General features: G+C 35.1%; 1 protein-coding gene across 5 annotated transcripts in view; it reads left to right on the top strand.

Moving 5' to 3' along the window:
- The first annotated feature begins 3,632 nt into the window (after positions 1-3,632).
- The window catches only part of CRB1 (crumbs cell polarity complex component 1), a 218,105-nt gene continuing 202,368 nt past the window's right edge, over positions 3,633-19,369 (top strand). For 3 of the 5 annotated variants that reach the window (XM_055234173.2, XM_055234174.2, XM_055234171.2), the window contains exon 1: positions 3,647-3,884. In XM_055234173.2, the coding sequence (XP_055090148.1) occupies positions 3,815-3,884 (70 nt within the window). In that variant the 5' untranslated portion in view covers positions 3,647-3,814. Of the gene's footprint in view, positions 3,885-19,369 lie in introns of all 5 variants that reach the window. The other 2 variants (XM_055234170.2, XM_055234169.2) reach the window with 2 other exon arrangements.

The raw sequence follows: 19,369 nt of genomic DNA, 5'->3' as shown, positions 1-19,369 counted from the left end.
CTTATTGTTTTCCATAAAGGTTGTATGAATTTACCCATGAACAGTGCATAAGAACAGTGCATTCTTTTTTTTTTTTTTTTTTTTTGAGACAGAGTCTCACTCTGTCACTCTGTCACCCAGGCTGGAGTGCAGTGGTGTGATTTCGGCTCACTGCAACCTCCGCCTCCCGGGTTCAAGGGATTCTGTGTCTCAGCCTCCCAAGCAGCTAGGATTACAGGTGGCCACCACCATGCCCGGCTAACTTTTGTATTTTTTTAGTAGAGACAGGGTTTCACCATGTTGGCCAGGATGGTCTCAAACTCCTGACCTCAGGTGATCCACCCTCCTCGGCCTCCCAGAGTGCTGGGATTACAGACGTGAGCCACCGCACCTGGCCAGAAAAGTGCATTCTTTGTATAACATGTTTTCTCAACAACTTATTTTCTTTGATTCTTTTTTTCTGTATCTTAACAAAGTGTTATTTTATAATCTCTTAAGTTAGCTCCATTATCATGAATCTTTTGAGTGTGAATGTTCCCGTTCATTGTGTCCGATGTCTGTCATTGCAGTGGGTTTCTAGTTTGATTCATAGTTTTAAGCTGTGAGCTCATCTTCAGTAGAGGTTGGCTTCCATGGGAACCATTTGTGAACTGTGAATTGTAGCATTTCCACATGAGAGTTTAGTTTCATCTCAGTTCTCATTGATTTCTCTATTTCTGAACTACTCTTTTCTTTATTTCCTTCTTTCTTCCCTTCCTTCCTCTCTCCTGCTTCTTTCTTTCCTTTCTTTCTTCCTTCCTTTTGCCCTTTCTTCCTTCATTTTTCCTTCCTTCTTTTCTTTTCTTTCGTTTGTTCCTTCCCTCCCTCCCTCCTCCTCTTTCTCTCTCTCTCTGTCTTTCTCTCCATTCCAAAAGTCAAGAATTGTCTATCTCAGTTGGTTGTATTACTTTATTGCTGTTGAGCTCACTTACATATTTCTATAAAAGTTACACTTTGCTCAAATACAGACATATATTTAAATGTGTTTGACTTGGGAAGGATGGTTTTTGCTGTTTCTTGTATAGGAGCCCTTGTCTATATTCTTCATTTTTATGAACGACATTAATAATAGCTCAAATGCTAAAGCTCAAAACCTGATAAAATTAGTTTTCATGTTGCCTTATTCTCTATATGTCTTTAGATGTATCTAGTTTATTGCTCTTTTGTTTCATTTTATCACCCCACTGTCTCTGCTTTAGTTCAGTCCCTTATCATCTCTCTTGTGGACAACAGCAATATCCTTCTCACTGGTTTCTGTGCTTTCCATCTGCCCTTTTCCAACCCTTGCTACATTGCTGCTAGATTTATCTTTCTAAACACAACTCTGAGTATGTGAATTCACCATTTAAAACCTATTAATGGTGTCTTTTCCTCATACTGAAAATTAAACTTCCTTGATTTTGTGGATTTGCTGAGTCTTATTTCCTGACATCTCTTCACACCTATGTTTCTGCAATATCAGAATATTTCTAGTTTCTTGATTTGCCCAACTGCTTTAGGCCTCTATTCCTATATACATATCCTTTTTCTGTAAAACTGTTAAACTTCACTCTTGCCCTATTTATTTGTTATACCTTTAGTTTTTTCATACTGCCATAACAAAATTTAGACTGGGTAATTTATAACAAGAGAAATTGACTTCTTATAATTTTGGAGACTGGGAAGAGCAACATCAAGGTACCAGCAAATTTGGTGGCTGCCAAGAGCCTGTTCCTCATAGAAGGTACCTTCTATGTGTCCTCATGTGGTGCAAGGGGCAAATAAACTCCCTCAGGCCTCTTTTATAAGGACAGTAATCCCATTCATGAGGGTTAGGTCTAACCACCTTTCAAAACTCCTATCACATTGGGGATTAGGTTTCAACATGTGAATTTGGGAAGGGGGGAAAACATTCAGACCACAGCATACCCATACTTATGCTTGAAAATTCAACATAAATATTATATCTTTTTCTAAAGGAATTCTTGACTAGCCCAAATCTGACACATGGTAGCCGTTGACTCATTCGTATACTGGCTATATCCACTTATTTTTTTATATTCAAACTCCATGTATATAATTCCTATAACCATTCTTTGTATAACATGTTCTCTCAACCACTTATTTTCTTGACACTTTTGTCTTTTGAAAAACTAATTTTCTTTGTTTCTTTGATTGTGACACTCATAATTAAAGACACCCTAACAGAAGGCTTTCTAATACCATAAGATTCTTTACCTGAGTCTATTCATTTTTTTTGCAGTCTATCAATTGGCCTTCCATGTTGTAAATTCCTTGGTGTTCGGGTTCATGGTGGAGGCCTTTTTAGAACGAATGGAGATCAAGTTGGTTCAGTATGTAGATGTCCCAGAATGGTATCGTTGCAAAAGGCAAGACAGAACACATAAGAATAAAGATGAAAAGAGACTTCACAAGATTTATTGAAGAACTAGTGTTCTAGAAATCGTGGGAAGACTCTGGTCCTAATGTTGACACTGACCCACCAGATGACTCTGGGCACACAGAATAATTGCTCTGCTTCTCAATTCTCCAACTGACAAAACACAGGGATTAGAATAGCGAGTTAATAATGCTTCTGTAATCTGAAATTCTTTTACTCTAATTGTTAAATTGCCCAAGTTAAATTATTTGCATGAGAGGAGGAAAAAATCTTTAAAAATAATAATTATCATGAATTCTATAAAAATTAAATAATTTTAAATGGATAAATCCTACTTTAGCAAGTAAATCTGTATGTGAGAGAATAATATTAATAAAAAACATTAAGCTTACTGTCAAAATATTAGAGACATGGGCAGAAAATATAAAGACTTCAAAATATACGTTATATAGTTAAATATCTGGCAGATTTATAAAGCTTTGTAAAAATCAGCTATAGAAATTGCATTTTAAAGTGTAACAGTGAACAGTTTTAATAACGGAAAAAAGCTCTGTACTAGCACTAACACCTGTTAGAAAATAAAGCATTCTGATTTCAATGAATGGATGTTTTCATGGTGTCTAATAAAAATACAATTTTAAGGACTTGAACAGTTTAATCTGAGAAAATATTGTGTATTTAAAAGAAGTGTATTTTTTAAATAAGCAAACATGTTTACATTCATCAATTATAGTAAAACAAAAGCTCAAGAAATCCCAGAGCATACAATTTCATGAACCGAGAATAAAATGAGCTCTGGACTTATGACAAAATCTGCCCCTGAATGATCTCCAGAACTCTGTTCATTTTATGCAGTAGTTTAAGTTTTCTTCTGTCTTTGCCCAACTTATAAACAACAGAAATCTGAGTTGTGGGAATATAATTTAGGAACAGAAAAGATTACTTGTCTGTGAATTGTGTTCTGAAGATGAAAGTAAATATACAGGAACATACAGTATTCCTTTAAAAGTTGCTAGATCATAATTGTGTGGCAAGATAGTTATCAGAAATTAATCCCTCTATTGAGAGCAATTGAAGACACTATTCTAATGTAGGCCCTTTTGAGGAGGCAGCATTAACAGAAGAAAACTCGCAGCAAAGGCTTGAGGGGGGAATGAATCCAATCCAGCCTGAAAAAATCTGCACCAGGTTTGAAAAATCACCCCATCCTCCCGTGTAAGTGATGCTAAGAAGCACAAACTGCTTTTTGAATCTAAGTCCCTGTGTTTTCTGTGAAGGAGCTGTAAGTGGGGTGGGACAGAGATGGCACCTGGGGGTTCTGAGGCACCCGCTCCTCTCTGAGACAGACAGGGATCAGGAGCCGGACTGGGACCAGACCACCAGCAACACACCAGAGGATGTTCTCTAGATAAGACCATGGCACTTAAGAACATTAACTACCTTCTCATCTTCTACCTCAGTTTCTCACTGCTTATCTACATAAAAAGTAAGCCTTTCCCACTTTGGGCATTTTTCCTGGTTTATTTCTGGCTTATTATATTTCTTACAAATAATGGATAATGTTGCATGTTCTATAAAATACAATGCTAAAAAAGGAAGTTTTTATTTGTGTTTTTTTAATTGTCCTGTGTTAAAGAAATCAGTGATACCAGTCAATGTGAACAGTCAATTTTAAGATTCTATGATTTCCAATAGGTATTCAGGTACAGAAATTTTGTTTTTAATCTTTGTAGTAGTGAGCTGGAGAATGAAATGGTCACATAGACAAGAAGATATTTTGTTGTGTTTACACTTTTACAAAATAGATTTGGCCTTTACTAATTGATATCCTTTAAAAGGAAGTTATTCATAAGCTATATTTCATTTTATTCCCACATACTATATATTTATCTTCACTTTTAGATAACTCTGTATTGCAACATTTGCTCTCATAATCAAGGGGTTAGTCTCAATGTTTCCCAGAGGGTAATGGTTCAAAGTGTTTCTTTCACCAGAGAAATGCGCTTTTACTGTTATGTGTTTCTGTTTTATAAATGAAGATATTTTTTTCCACAAACTTCCCCAAATAGAAGCAAGAGCAATGTTTCTGAGATAATCTTGTCAGTTCTATGGCAGGATGGAAAATCAGAGGAGACCAAATTGCCCCAGCTGTGTGTTTATGAAGGACAGTAGCTATTCAACACGTTTAAAACGAAGACAGGGAGAGTGTGTGCTTGTCAAAGGGGCCATGTGATTTGTGTCTGTTGAATCTGAATATCAATAAGGCAAAGCGTAGAGCAGCTGCCGTTGAACAAGGCAACTTGGCATTAGCACACAGTGTTGGATAATCTGGGTCACCTTCTGTGGCTGCACCAGTGAGATTGTTACTTGTACGGTTTACAGTTGAACATATATTAGAGACTGAGTGAAGAAATAAGTAAATGCTGTGGGTAGGTAGCTGATGGCAGGTATAGAAAAACCAAGTCAAACTTTAAACAAATGATCAGTATAATACTTGACTGCAACACACACGCACAAAAGATTTTTTTTCAGAGATATATTTGTTAAAGAGTTGTTATTTAAATAGTTATTTACCCTCCTTGAAACTTAATGTGGGCCCCAGGTAATGAGGAATGAGGAAGAGAAGTGCTGTGTTTAGTTGTGGAGGTAGGAGGACAAAGGGAGAAAAAGAAATAAGACATAAAATGAATGTGAAGTGAGTTTATGGTGCATTTTATGGCAAAGAGCTTTGTCATTCAATGTAATATATATGAAAATTCTTAGAGTTTGCTGCAGTTTGTTTTAAAGGAAATGAATATGTGATATCTTTAATTAAAAGTATAATAACTATGAATTGATACTTACATATACATCATTTGTTTTTGCTCTCTTTGAGTAAGTGGTTTTATTGATAGATTCTAAATACTTTGTAATTATTTGATTTGTTCTCCAGCATAGTATTTTTATTCATTTAAAAAAGTACATTTGAAGTCTCATTTTCTTCAATTTTTAAGCAGGTAGACTTTTGTCTGTGTTGATATATTTGTTGGCAATATATAATCATATTGCCTTCCCAATCAAAACACGTAGTTTAGACCTTGTTAGCTGAGTTTTGTTTCCCGTCTGACTTTAAAACAATCTAGCATCAGCCTTCCTTTCTACCCTTATCACCTAGTATTCTTGACATAAATTCTGTGTTCCAGACAAGTGAATAACATAATATCTAGCAGGAAAAATTGCTAACATTGTGTTAAGCATTTTCTATATCCTATATGTCATTTACTTCTTGCAACAACCCTATAAGATAGATACTATCATAGTAATTCACATTTTATAGAAGATGAAACAAAGATTCAAGTCACTATACCAGTGTACCTCAAACTTTGAGGCACCTTAGAGAGCTGAAATGCCTGGTTAAAATGTGCAGCCTCTCAAGTCTAGTCCCAGGTACTTAGTAGATCCTAGGAAACTATAATTTAATTAGCTCTTCATTTCAAATACAGGTGACCAGAAGCTCTGAGCTATACAATAAATCTTTATTAAGAGCGGACTACATAATGATGCTAGGAATCATCAGAATAGTCAAATATAAACATAGCCCTCTCTTCAACGAGATTATTTAGGAGAAAAGATAAACACTATGAGCTTTATAACTGTTGTCATTCTTATATACATAATAACCCTGTCAAGTAGAACTTATTATTAATTCCATTTTGCAGCTGAAGAAACTGAGGCACATAGAGGTTTATTAATTTGTCCAAGGCCATACTGCCAGTGAATGGTAGATCTGGAATGTGAACCTGGAGATATGGCTCTGGAGTGTGGGCTCTTAACTTACATGTAGTTATTCCCATGAAGTGATAATGCATAAGGACTTCAAGACTCTGCTTGGAACATAATAGCAAACAAAGAAATGTCCATTATCCAGGTACGGTGGCTCAAGCCTGTAATCCCAGCACTTTGAGAGGCTGAAACGAGATCACTTAAGCCTAATTCAAGACTAGCCTGGGCAACATAACAAGACCTCATTTCTACACACAAAAATATAAAAAGTTAATGGGGCATCGTGGTATGTGCCTATAGTCTCAGCTACTCAGGAGGCTCAGGTGGGAGGATCACTTGAGACAGGGAGATCGAGGCTGCTGTGAGCCGTGATCCTGCCACTGCACTCCAGCCTGGTAAAAAGGGCTACACCGTGTCTCAAGAAATAAAAAGAAAGGAAGAAAGAAATTTCAGTTATTAATACCATATTAATTGAAGGAATCAATGATTCTTCCTTTGAACTTTGAAATATGTTCCCTTAAATTTAAGAGAAAATAATCACCTCCAGCTCCGTACTGTATTTTGTATCTAAAGTTCTACCTTGCTCAGCTACCAGGGGAATGCTGTTTATGTTTTGATCAACCTTTATGTCCTTCCAGTTGAGGACATGTGACATGAGGAATATTAGAGCAGAGTTCAGGAAGTGACATTCCCTTTCTGTTTCTGAGCAGGTAGACATTCTCCTAACTTGGAGTTGCAATGAATTTGTCCTGATTGTTTTCATACCTGTTCCATGATTTTGCAAAACTGGTTCTAATGTGTGGGACCAATTAAATTTTAATAATTCAAGGAGAGCTATTATTTTTTGCTTCTGATGTATTAAAAGAGAAACTTATTAGAGTGAGACTCTCCTGTGATCCATTATTCAGAGACTGTTTTAAATAATAAGAGTACTTTATAATAAACTCTTTTTGGGACCTTGATGTATGAATCTGTTCTGAAGGGTTTTAAAGAAAACGACCATACCATGAATTAGAAAAGTAATGTCTATTTCTCTAGTCCTTTATAAATTTGGGGGTAAACAATATTTTCAATGTAAATGCCACATCGAGATTAATTTAAAAGTAACTTTTAATCTACATTTAAAGTATGATCACAACATGTAAATAAAATGTGGTTTGACAAAACTACTTTAGAGTTACTAGAACAATGTTAAAGAGTTCGGGGTAGCATCCAATCTTCTAAAAACTATTAGCAATTATTAAGTAATTGATTTGAATGGAGTTATTTTTAAAAGTACTTTCTTACTAATATACCTAAAAGAATGAAGGACAAATAGAGATTAAATAAGAAATAATTGAATTTGCTTAATATGTTAGAGAAGGCTGATGTTACTCATTAGGGGGTAATCACATACTCTTAAAATTTTACATGTGTAGAAACACTGAAAACTGATCATTACTGTGCAAGTTAATATCCTTGCAGCGGCATTTTGTAAAGTGCCTACCTAATTATTAGTGTGAGAAAAAGGTATCTTTTTGCTTCCTCATAAATGAAATAATCTCATCAGTTTACAGTAAAATTGTCACTACTCCGTGAAGGTTACCCAGGGTTTCCTACATCACATAGCAGAGTTAAATGTGGCTTCTTTTATTAGATACTTCTCTTAGCAAAATTTTCTGGAGAATTGCATGCTTTTTTTTTTCATCATTGGTGATTTTCAAAAATTATCATTCATGGTCTCACAATATCAAATACTGAAATTCAAATGGACAAGAAAAGTAGAGTGAGTGTTTAAGCAAACCGTGCTACATCTATATAATGGAATAGTCTTCAGTAGTAAAAAGAAATGAACTATCAAGTCACAAAAGCACATGGAGGAAGCTTAAATAAATATTGCTATGTGAAAGAAGCTCGTCCAAAAAGGCTATGTATTGTATGATTCCAATTTTATAGCATCCTATAAAAGACAAAACTATAGAGACATAGAATGATCAGTGGCTGCCAGAGAATCGAGGGTGCAGAGAAGAGGCACAGGGGACTTTCAGAATAGTAATTATTCTGCATAATACTTTAATGATGCATTTGTCAAAATGTACAGAATTTTACAGTACAAAGAGTCAATCCAATTGCATGCAAATTTAGAAAGTCATTTAGGAAATCAAGGAAATCCCAGGAAGTAATTCAGATTTTGACACAACAATCTAACTGCATTACAAATGTACGAAATAATCTCACAGAAGGGGTTGGGGGAAAACTGTTCATCTAAGTAGTTTATGTACATTTCCTTAGATGTTACCTGACATGCTTTCCCTGTTCTAGTATCCCATCCAAGATATCACAGTACATTTTGCTGTCTTGTATTTTGAGGTTCCTCTTGGCTGTGACAGTTCCTCAGGTCTTCCATGTTTTTGATGACCTTGAAGGTTTTGAGTTCTGGCCAGGTATTTTATAGATTCTCCCAATATTGGAGTTAGTTTTATGTTTTCCTCATGGTGAAACTGGAGTTATGGGCTATTGGAATGAAGACCACAAAGGCAAAGGGTTATCCTCATTACGTCATATCAATAATATTATCAATGATTTATACAATCAACATGATATGTGACTGCTGATACTGACCTTAATCACCTGGGAGGTGGTGTTATCAGGTTTCTCTGATAACTATAAAGTTATGTCTTTTATTCTTCTCCATACTGTACTCTTAGAAAAGGAAGTCACTATGTGTAACCCACACTTAAGAAGTTTGGAGTTATGATCTCCCTCCTGGAGGGAAAAATTTACATAAATTATTTGAAATTCTTCTGCATAGGAGATCTGGCTCTTCTCTTTCATTAATTTATTTATTCAATTGTTTATTTATATCAGTATGAATTTATTGACATTTATTTTATACTCTGGGTTATAATTCAATACTATTTTATTTTGTTACTCAAATTGTTCCAGCTTTGGCCTGTGGGAGTTCTTTTCAGTTGGCTCCTATTTTCATTTCACGTACTCCCCATCAATGTGGGGTGCTTTTTAAAAAAGGATTTTCTTCCTTTATGGCTCTACAATCTCTTTCAGACTGATCTTGTGTATTTCCTGACCCAATCCTAGCATATATCACCATTTCTCCAAGGAGCCCTGTTTCCTTTTATTAGAGAGTGGTAACCAAAACCAAGATCTGGATGTGAGGTGTGCTTGTTGCTGCTGGGGTGTCAGGTCTTTCAGGCAATCTCAGCTGAAAGAGTACAGAAATACGTCTGTGTACTAGTCTGTGTATATACATGTTTCTATAGATATCTCTATATGTAAATCTGTGCCTGTCTGTATTAAGCTAAACATGAGTTCATATTGATGCCTCTAACTCCATTTCCACATGGATCATTCTAGCTGTCTCCCCTTGCTTAACTGTAAATTCCAATTCCAACAGTGGGAAACCTGATTTCCACTATCTGCCATTTATTCACTTGTTTAAATTCAGTATATATAAATAGCAGTATTAGACTGTTAACCCATACTCCTATGGGAAAAACTTTATCTGTTTAAGTACAGTACTTATAGCTATTTCCTTTTGTTTTTAGTTTTTCAGAGTCCACTTGTTTCCGAAACTACTTAGGTGAACAGTTTTCCCCCAACCCTTTCTGTGAGATTATTTCATACACTTGTAATGTAGTTAGATTGTTGTGTCAAAATCTGAATTACTTCCTGGGATTTCCTTGATTTCCTAAATGATTTTCTAAATTTGCATGCAATTGGATTGACTCTTTGTACTGTAAAATTCTTTACATCTTGACAAATGCACCATTAAAGTATTATGCAGAATAATTACTATTCTGAAAGTCCCCTGTGCCTCTTCTCTGCACCCCTGATTCTCTGGCAGCCACCGATCATTCTATGTCTCTATAGTTTTGTCTTTTATAGGATGCTATAAAATTGGAATCATACAATATGTAGCCTTTCTGGACGAGCTTCTTTCACAGAGCAATATTTATTTAAGCTTCCTCCATGTGCTTTTGTGACTTGATAGTTCATTTCTTTTTATTACTGAATAATATTCCATTATATAGATGTAGCACGGTTTGCTTAAACACTCACCTACTGAAGGACATCTTTGTTACTTTCAGTTTGGGGCTATTAGTTCCTAGGGCTACTGTAACGAAGTACTACAAACTGGGTGGCTTAAAGCAACATAAATGTATTCTCTCATAGCTCTGGAGGCTAGAAGTCTGAAATCAAAGGTTGAAGCCCCTTGCTCCCGCTGAGACTCCACTTGGAATCCTTACCCGCCTTTTCCTGGCTTCTAGTGGTGTCATTCAGTCCTGGGTGTTTCTTAGCTTGCAGCTGCATCACTCCAGTCTCTGCCACTATCATCACATGATGTTCTCACTTTATCTGTCTACCTCTCTTCTGTTCTTATAAGGACATCAGTCATATTGGAGTAGATTTACCCTAATGACCCCATCTTAACTTGATTACATTTGAAAAAACCTATTTACAAATAAGGGCACATTCACGGGTACTGAGGGTTAGGACTCTGACATACCTCGGGGACACAATTCAACCTATAACATCTACTATGAATAAAACTCTGATATATGATTTAAAAAGCACTTGGTTAATACCACTTTTATTGGGTAAAATTGGTTTACAATTGATTTTTTAAACATAGTGAGTGCTCAATAAATATTTGTGGAGTAAATAGTTGTTATGTTTCAAGAGACATGATATGGATATCCTTGCATTAACGTGGTAGAACAAAGATTATGCTAAACAATGTGCCCATATTGTTCTTATTTTTCCCCCTCTTTACACTGTCCCTACCTTTTACATATTCAGCCTTTCATTTTGAATTAAGTGTTCAGAAATTTCCTCCTATGTAAATTTGTGCTATGAAATTAACTTAGAGTCTGATCAATATGTAAAATAGCATTAGAATTAGGTGTAAACATGCCTTCATATTTCCTTGGGACAAATAGTTTAGCTATCTTCCATATTTGAATGTTCAATTCTTTAACCTACTTTTTTTCACAAACTGCATTCATTACTTGGGGCACCAAAAGATTACTTTCCTTTATTGATTCAAAACGGTGATTGCAAGTTATTTTACTGCGCATGTGTTATTTGTTGTGTTTATTAATAAAATGTCATCTTTTATTTTATTTACATATTTTTGACTTAACAATAAACAGTAAAATTTCTGAAAGGAAGAAGATACTCAGTCATCTAGTATTAGATCCTATTGTTTGCTATGGTTAGCACCCTTTATCAGTCATCTAGTGTCCTTCCTAGTTTAATAAAAAGTAGTGATTCCTTCAAAGTTTCGTTGCAACATGTTAAGTAGATTGTCTTATATTTCCTAGTTTTTATCTTCAGAAAAGTTTTATTAAAAGCAAAACCAAAGGCAGTGTACTTTTAATAGTAACACTATGGGATTCAGTCATGCTGTATCCCATACTGCTGTATCCCATACATGTAGGAATTAGCATGACTATTTGGAGTTGAATAGTTTGGCTGGAACAGAAATTTTACTGGTTTTAGAGGTAACCAATGTAAAGTTAGTTGTCCCTAGCCTTATGATAGGATAATTAATAAATATTAAAATTTACTATTTATTCCATAATTTTTTTATTTACTTATTTTTTTTTTTTTTTTTTTTTGAGACGGAGTCTCGCTCTGTCGCCCAGGCTGGAGTGCAGTGGCACAATCTCGGCTCACTGCAAGCTCCGCCTCCCGGGTTCACGCCATTCTCCTGCCTCAGCCTCTCCGAGTAGCTGGGACTACAGGCGACCGCCACCACGCCCGGCTAATTTTTTTTTTGTATTTTTAGTAGAGACGGGGTTTCACCATGGTCTCGATCTCCTGACCTCATGATCCGCCCGCCTCGGCCTCCCAAAGTGCTGGGATTACAAGCGTGAGCCACTGTGCCCGGTCCTTTTATTTACTTATTTATCCAATAAATATTTATTGAGGGCCATAAATCTACATATCTGACACTGTTCTAGGCTCCAAGGGTACAGTAGTGAATAGAAGAGACCACAATCCTTGATATTGTGAAATTTACACTTTAGTGGGGTAAGACAGACAAAAACCAAATAAATAAGTAAATTATGTAATTGTGAGCTGACAAAAAGTGCTATAGAAGAAAGCAAAAGATGAGTAACAGAGAGCAGGTGGACCATAAGGATATCACAGTGAATGATATTTTGACAAAGAAAATAGCAAGTTCAAGGACCCTGAAGCAGGAGCGTGCCTATAGTGTTTGAGATACTGTAAGTTGTCCAACACAACTGAAGTGGATTGAGTGAAACAAGGCAAATTAGGAAAGGTGTCAGGGGCTTTACCATAAGTATCTCTCATTCTTACAATCATACTACATAGTAGCTATTAAGACCATTAGGACACCTTAAGCAAATGACAGCCTAGGGTACATACTAAAAACACAGCTACAAGGGGATACAACTGAGATTTAAAACAAGTTTGTCAGATTCTAAACCTCCCACAAGCTCACACCAGCTTATTTATTCCAAAAGATAAACACTGAGGAATTTAAAAGGCCAGTTATTAAAGCGTTGGTGGCTTAAAATCAGCCACGGTGGAAATAATTTCATCACAGAATTTGGCAAACACTACAAATCAGGGTTTGGGAAGATTTATTTTTTTAAAAAAAAAGTTAGTCCTAAATAATAAAAGTTTTCATTCTACCTTTAAAACTTTTTCAGAGTAAAATGTTTATAGACTCAACCACTATCCCATTCTTGTGACTAAAATCTGCCAAAGCAGGAATGGCTGATATGTAACCTAGATTAACCTCATTGTGTAGTCTTTTTGGTTCTCCACATAATTGTCCTGATAATTCCCAGATGGATGACTCCTTTCTCTACATTCAGAATTCTTGGAACCTTTAAATACTTATTTTACTTTAGGCAAATTAGTGAGAGCAGAGTGCTAATGAGGCTGAGTTTATGGTTCAATCTCAACACAATTCAGTTTGCTTTGCACAGAGACCAGCTCTGTACAACAAGCAATTATGTCTAGTCAGATGATCTCAAATTTGTAGTTTTGAATACAAGGAGAGAAAATGAAATTAACCCAACAAATTAAGCAACACCATTGAAATAATCAGTTGCCTGTTTGCAGCAATAAATTTTTCACACAGGTGATGCATTATTATTATTGTGATTGTGTTCTGTCTATAATTTTCATTATCCATTATTCTTTTAATATAGCTGAAGAATAAATATTTACATTCAGCATTAATTTTTAAATGACTGGTGTCAGTAAAAACAGATTCTGGCTCTGGCCCACAATTAGTTTTGTATCTATAAATGCATCATTTAAACTTTCTAGGTCTCCAATTTCTCACTTGTAAAATGAGGGAGTTATATTATCTAATTACCACATTTTTTCAAGGCCTACATTTTATGATTTCATGATTATTCTAGGTAATTGAATCATAGACATTGATGAGCAGCGTGTTTTTAGTGACCTCACTCTACATGATCCAGCTTCTGCTAGGTTATATTGCAACAAAAAACAAACCCAACGTCTTAGGGTTAAAACAACAAGGTGTATATCTTGTTCCCACCACATATTGTGTGCAAGTTGGCTGCAGCTCTGCCTTGTTTGTATTCTTCATTGTTATAGTGAATGTTAGTCCCCTCTCCCCAAATGAATATATATATATTGAAGCCCTAATCTCCAAAGTGGCAGTTTTAGGGGGTAGTGCCTTTGGTAGGGGATTAGGTCACAAGGGTGGAAGTCTCACACATGGGATTAGTGCACTTGTAAAAGAGACCTCCAAGAAATTCCTTACTCCTTCCACCATGTGAGGACACATGGAGAAGATGGCCCTCTACCTATGAACCAGAAGTTGGCCCTGGACAGACCCCATATCTGCCGGTGCTTTGACCTAGGACTTTCCAGCCTCCAAAACAAGAACAACAACAAAAATTCTCTTGTTTATAAAGCCACTTAGTCTATGATAGTTTGTTTTGGCAGCCTAAACAGATTAAGACATTCATTTTAGGACACAATCTGCAGGGGCATTCCCTTTTAGAGAACACTGTTTTAATGGCAGAGGGAAAAGGGTAATGGAGGAAGCATACAATAGCTCTTAAAAGCTTCAGCTCAGCTTTGACATACCTCAGTTTGGCTCACATTTCATTAACAAAAGCAGGTCATGTGGCTAAGCTTGACATCAATGGACTAAAGTCCATATTTAGGCATAAAATATTTGGAACAAATAATGTTTTCTACTCCATCTTTTTTCTTCTTTCCAACTTCCAGGGATCAATTTATAAACAAATTTCTTTAAATAACCATTAAAATAAATATTAGAAATTTAAAAGACTTGACAAAAATATTATCTCAGCAACTATATATTAAGCAGTTAAAATGAGCAAGGTCCAGGCATGTACACTCTAGTGGGGTGGGCATATATGTAAAGGCTGTCCAGATATTTTTGCCTAAGAAAATCATCACACTTTTTAAAATGATGTCAGAGGTCTGTGCATGGATCTGGCTACCATTTTCACATGTAGATAGAGGTAGAAATTTTATTCTGAAAAATAAAACTAGTCTTGTGTATGAAGAAATGTTTTCTGAAAGAAAATATAATCAAGCTTGCTTCGAAATTATTAGCCCTAATGAAAGTAGTTATATTTTGAGGTTACGGTCAACTCAGATTTGGCAAACAGCATATACAGTTTGTAGATTAGGAATTCCTATTTCTCTCTAACCTCATTTCACTTATCATTAGCACCTATACCAGAGGTTGGGTAAGGAAAGAGAGGAAAAATGAAATGTAAAACTTTACATTTTATATATCAATGGCTGAAAATTACATCAAACACAATATTGCAAGGAGCTACTTAATACTTCCACAGACTGGGAGCCTTAAAAGAAGCCTTTACAGCCCACCCATTATAGTATTGACTGTACTTCTACAATTTCTCCTAAAGTAATCATAAAATAATTAAACATTACTTTCTGTAATTATAAACTCAAACAATTATAGATGTAAAATAAATTGCTTTCTCTTCACTAACCTCATTATATCGAATTTTTTTTTTTGTTTTCTGGCTTTTTTTTTTTTTTTAACAACCCCTCTATGGAGCAACTGAAATCAGGAAATGTATGTGTTGTTTAATTCTTTCTACTCAGCTGCTTCAGTTAGCAGGCTAGCTATATGACCTGCTTGAAGTTCAGAATAGCCATAGAACTAAGGCAAAGTTTGCATAAACGTAGTTTTTTCTGTAGGCTCGGAAATAGCAGTTGTGTCCATATAGAGGAACTCAATGTCAATAGTGAAAGCAGCCCACTACCCCCTACCCTTTTATTCTCATATTCCTTGTTTTTGGAGTTAATACATCTCTAAAGCCTTTTTTTTTTAAATTAGAGGAGTCTATGATTCATGTTTTCCCTGCCTACCAGATACAACTAACCTCTGTTATCCAATTTCTCTATGTCAGACATTAGGCTGAATGTGTTTACATAGTTTATCTCATTTAATTCAAACCTTGTGATGAAGATTTTATTATTCCCGTTTTGCAGAGACATCTAAGGTTTGGAGTGCACAATTAAAGCCACTAAATTGTTGATTTAGATACTTAAATTATTTTTTAATGTGAGTAGTTTTCACACAACCATATCACACGGTCAGAATTTGGAAATACCAACGTCACCATTCATAAGACGATGGACAATTTAAAACTTTTGGTCGTTCTGAATTAAATAGCCTTCTATAGATACAGCATGGAAACTCTGCATTCAGACTTTTGGTTTTATGAAGGGAAGCATTAATGTAAATATAATTGTTAATCATAAATCAGAAAAACATAAGGGAGAGAGATGCAGTGAAAAGGTCGTCAATCAAGCTTGTAAGTAGGTTCCACCTGTGAATAATAATCTATTGCTCAAACCATAAGAAATACAGGTATTAAAGATAATTTATCATGTATTCATCACCAGCTACATGTGCTGCAAGTATAATTTCAAATATCAACACACTGTATGCCCTCAAAGGGAATTTGTTGTGTGACTGATGATAGAATTTCAGAGAGCCATGAGTGTTGGGAATAAACTGGTTTTAAAAAATCCAGATATCATACCAAACATGTATTCTATCAAGTACATTTCTTTAAGGCATTTTTTAAAACTCTGATAGGCAGTAATGCATACTGGAATTGCTTAGGTTACAGATTGTCACAAAAATATGTTTTATTAATTCTTAGGGTCAGTTGTAGTCCTTGCCATCAATGTAACTATTTTTTAAAAGAAGAATAGTTTTTATTATGTCCTTTTTCTAGTGGATATTTCACTGTTAATTGTTCATAGCTGGTAAACTCATATTTATGAAGACTCAAACATTTATTTAACTCAATATGCTTTTGTTTTTTCTTGACATATATATAATCATATTTTGTAAAGTACATTGGTCAGTGAGATTGTATGTATGACATTGGACTAAAAAATTTAATATGTAAAATAAACACATTGGGAGTGGTCATTAAATGATGGGTTTCTGTGCTCCAACTCCCAATGCTATTATTTCATTGTTCTTGTGTAGGACCAAAAAATCAATTTAAAAAATAAGTCTTCTGTAATTGTGATGCATGTCATTTACCGACTAGGTTTTAAGAGACACTAATCCGTAAGTTAACAAAGTGAAAGTTGGTTGGTTATTGATTCTTAAAGTGTGGCAAAGACTGATGATGTGAGGGAAAAAGTAGAAAGAGCAGAAGTGGGAAAAAGGCAAGAAACAACCAAGGGCACAGTGCATTTGGGGCTTAATAGAAAAATGAAACAGTGGGGAGCGATGTGAGATGAGGGTGTATGGGCAGTGTCCACATAATTAAAGGCTTTAAATGCTATAATGAGTTATCTTATACTAGAGTTTTCTTGTAGTCAGAGGTTCCCAAATGTTTTCACATTGTGGCCTGTAGAGAGAGGATAATATCTGTGCACCACACTTCCTCATGTAGTCAAGACTGTTAACAACCAGAGGTGATCACTTGGTGGCTTTTGCAGCTCTGGCACCCTTTAGCCTACTCTTCACATGTTGGGAAGTGCCATGAAGGGGGGTTGAAAGCTGCTGAAGGACTTTAAATAGGAACCCTGGCATGCTCAGATGTGGCCAGAATGAGAAGGGAATAAAGAAGGGAAAGCAAGGCTGTAGTTAGAGAGACCTAGCATGAAATGATGGAGACCTCAAACAGTGTGGTCCTGGTAAGGACGAAGCAGAGTGGGCTTAGATACTTCAGGGGAACATTAACTTATTGTTTAATGAGAAATGGGTGAGAGCAAAAGGGAGGATAGTGAAGAATGACTTCCAGGCCCCTAGTTTATGTATCTTAAATAACGATATGACTTCATCTAAAATAGTAATGCACAGAAAATGTAGGATGAATTGTTACAATTTAAATCTTGTTATTTTGAATTATCGGAGGGACATTCAGGTGAAAATATCCAGCAGGCAGTTGGATATATCCCTCCAAAGTTCAAAGGGGAGATCCAGTTAGAAGGTAAAGAGTTGGGTCCTTACAAATTCAGTAACTATCATCAAGTCCATCCTCTAGACTACTTATTAGAATAAGAAGAGAGAACACAAAAAATCTAGAGAGAAGTTCTATAAAATAATTTTACACTATGGATTCAAGGCTTAAATATGAGTGTTCCTACTCATTGGTCCAGTAACTCTTCTGGGAGAAATAGTTGAAAATGAGAGCAAAAAATAGCATGTAAAGGAAGCCGTATGTTACGTATAATAGTGAAAAATTAGAAATAACCTTAATGTTATTAATCAAATTTGCACATTTATACTAATAAAATGTTTGAAACATAAATTGTGTTGCTTTGGAATCAGAGAAATAAACACAATCCAGTAATCAAAAGTAAATTAAAGCAATTTAAATATGTCCTGCAGTCTCTTAAGAAACACACATATATATACACATATACAATTAGAATATAAGGCACAGAGAAATATTATTTCTCCATTTTATGTTCCCAATGTCTCTCACTACTTCCTAAGGTCTAACCTCTGAAAAAGGTTGGACTTTCTCTTGAAATTCACATAGGTTCTTTTCTTCTCTCAGAAATAAATTTCCACTCTTTCTTATATAAATCCCCTCTCCTAGGTTCCCAGATTTTGTTTATTTCTTTCTGGTTGTCTTGATTCTGCATCACAAAAGCCCAGGAATAAAGCTAGTGAAGGTACATTTTTTAATATAGGTGTATGGAAGATGAGCAAACAGAGCCAAATGTACTCCAGTGGGGAAGGATGGGGGAAAGAATCTCAACACTTAGTCAAAAGGTAATTTTTGTTTTCCAAAAATGTTAAGCAAAATAATAATAATAATAAAAATAAACACATCAGGATGTCAAATCTTATGTAATCTATAATATGCAATCTGTGGTGTAAGAAATATGCTTGGAAAAACCAAAGAAAAATTCTGGAAGGAAACATTTTAGAATTTTTTTTCCTTTTTTTCTATGGTTTTTTGGGGGGAACAGATGATATTTGGTTATATGAGTAAGTTCTTTAGTAGAGATTGTGAGATTTTGGTGCACCCATCACCTCAACAGTATACACTGAACCCAATTTGTAGTCTTTTATCCCTCACCCCCTTCCCACCCTTTTCCCCTTGAGTCCCCAAAGTCCATTGTGTCATTCTTATGCCTTTGAAGCCTCATAGTTTAGCTCCCACTTATGAGTGAGAACATACAATATTTGGTTTTCCATTCCTGATTTACTTCACTTAGAATAATAGTCTCCAATCTAATCCAGGTTGCTGCAAATGCCATTAATTTATTCCTTCTTATGGCTGAGTAGTATTCTATCATATATCTATCTATCTAGATGGATAGATATATATAGATATACCACAGTTTCTTTATATCACAGTTTCTAGAAATTTAATAGCAATTATCACTGGACATTGAAATTAGAAGGGATTACAATATTTTTCTTTAATTTTGTTATAGGTTCTACATTTTCTATAAGTAGGCAAAAAACCTTCAATAAACATAAAACAGAATATTATTTATATTAAAATAAATTTTATTTTAAAAATAATTTAGTTATTCAAACAATAAATTTTAAGTCACAGAGCTACTAACAGAAGTAGCTATATATAGACAAAAGTATTAAGTAAATATTTGCTATTTTTAAATACTGAAAAGTTATATTAGAAAAATACCAGTTTCAAAAATATTGAAGAAAGGAGAGTTTATTTCAATTATAAA

The sequence above is a fragment of the Symphalangus syndactylus genome, chromosome 19 (assembly GCF_028878055.3).
Source record: "Symphalangus syndactylus isolate Jambi chromosome 19, NHGRI_mSymSyn1-v2.1_pri, whole genome shotgun sequence".
Taxonomy (NCBI): domain Eukaryota; kingdom Metazoa; phylum Chordata; class Mammalia; order Primates; family Hylobatidae; genus Symphalangus; species Symphalangus syndactylus.
The sequence above is the reverse complement of the archived record's forward strand: the minus strand, read 5'-3'. Positions and strand labels throughout refer to the sequence as shown.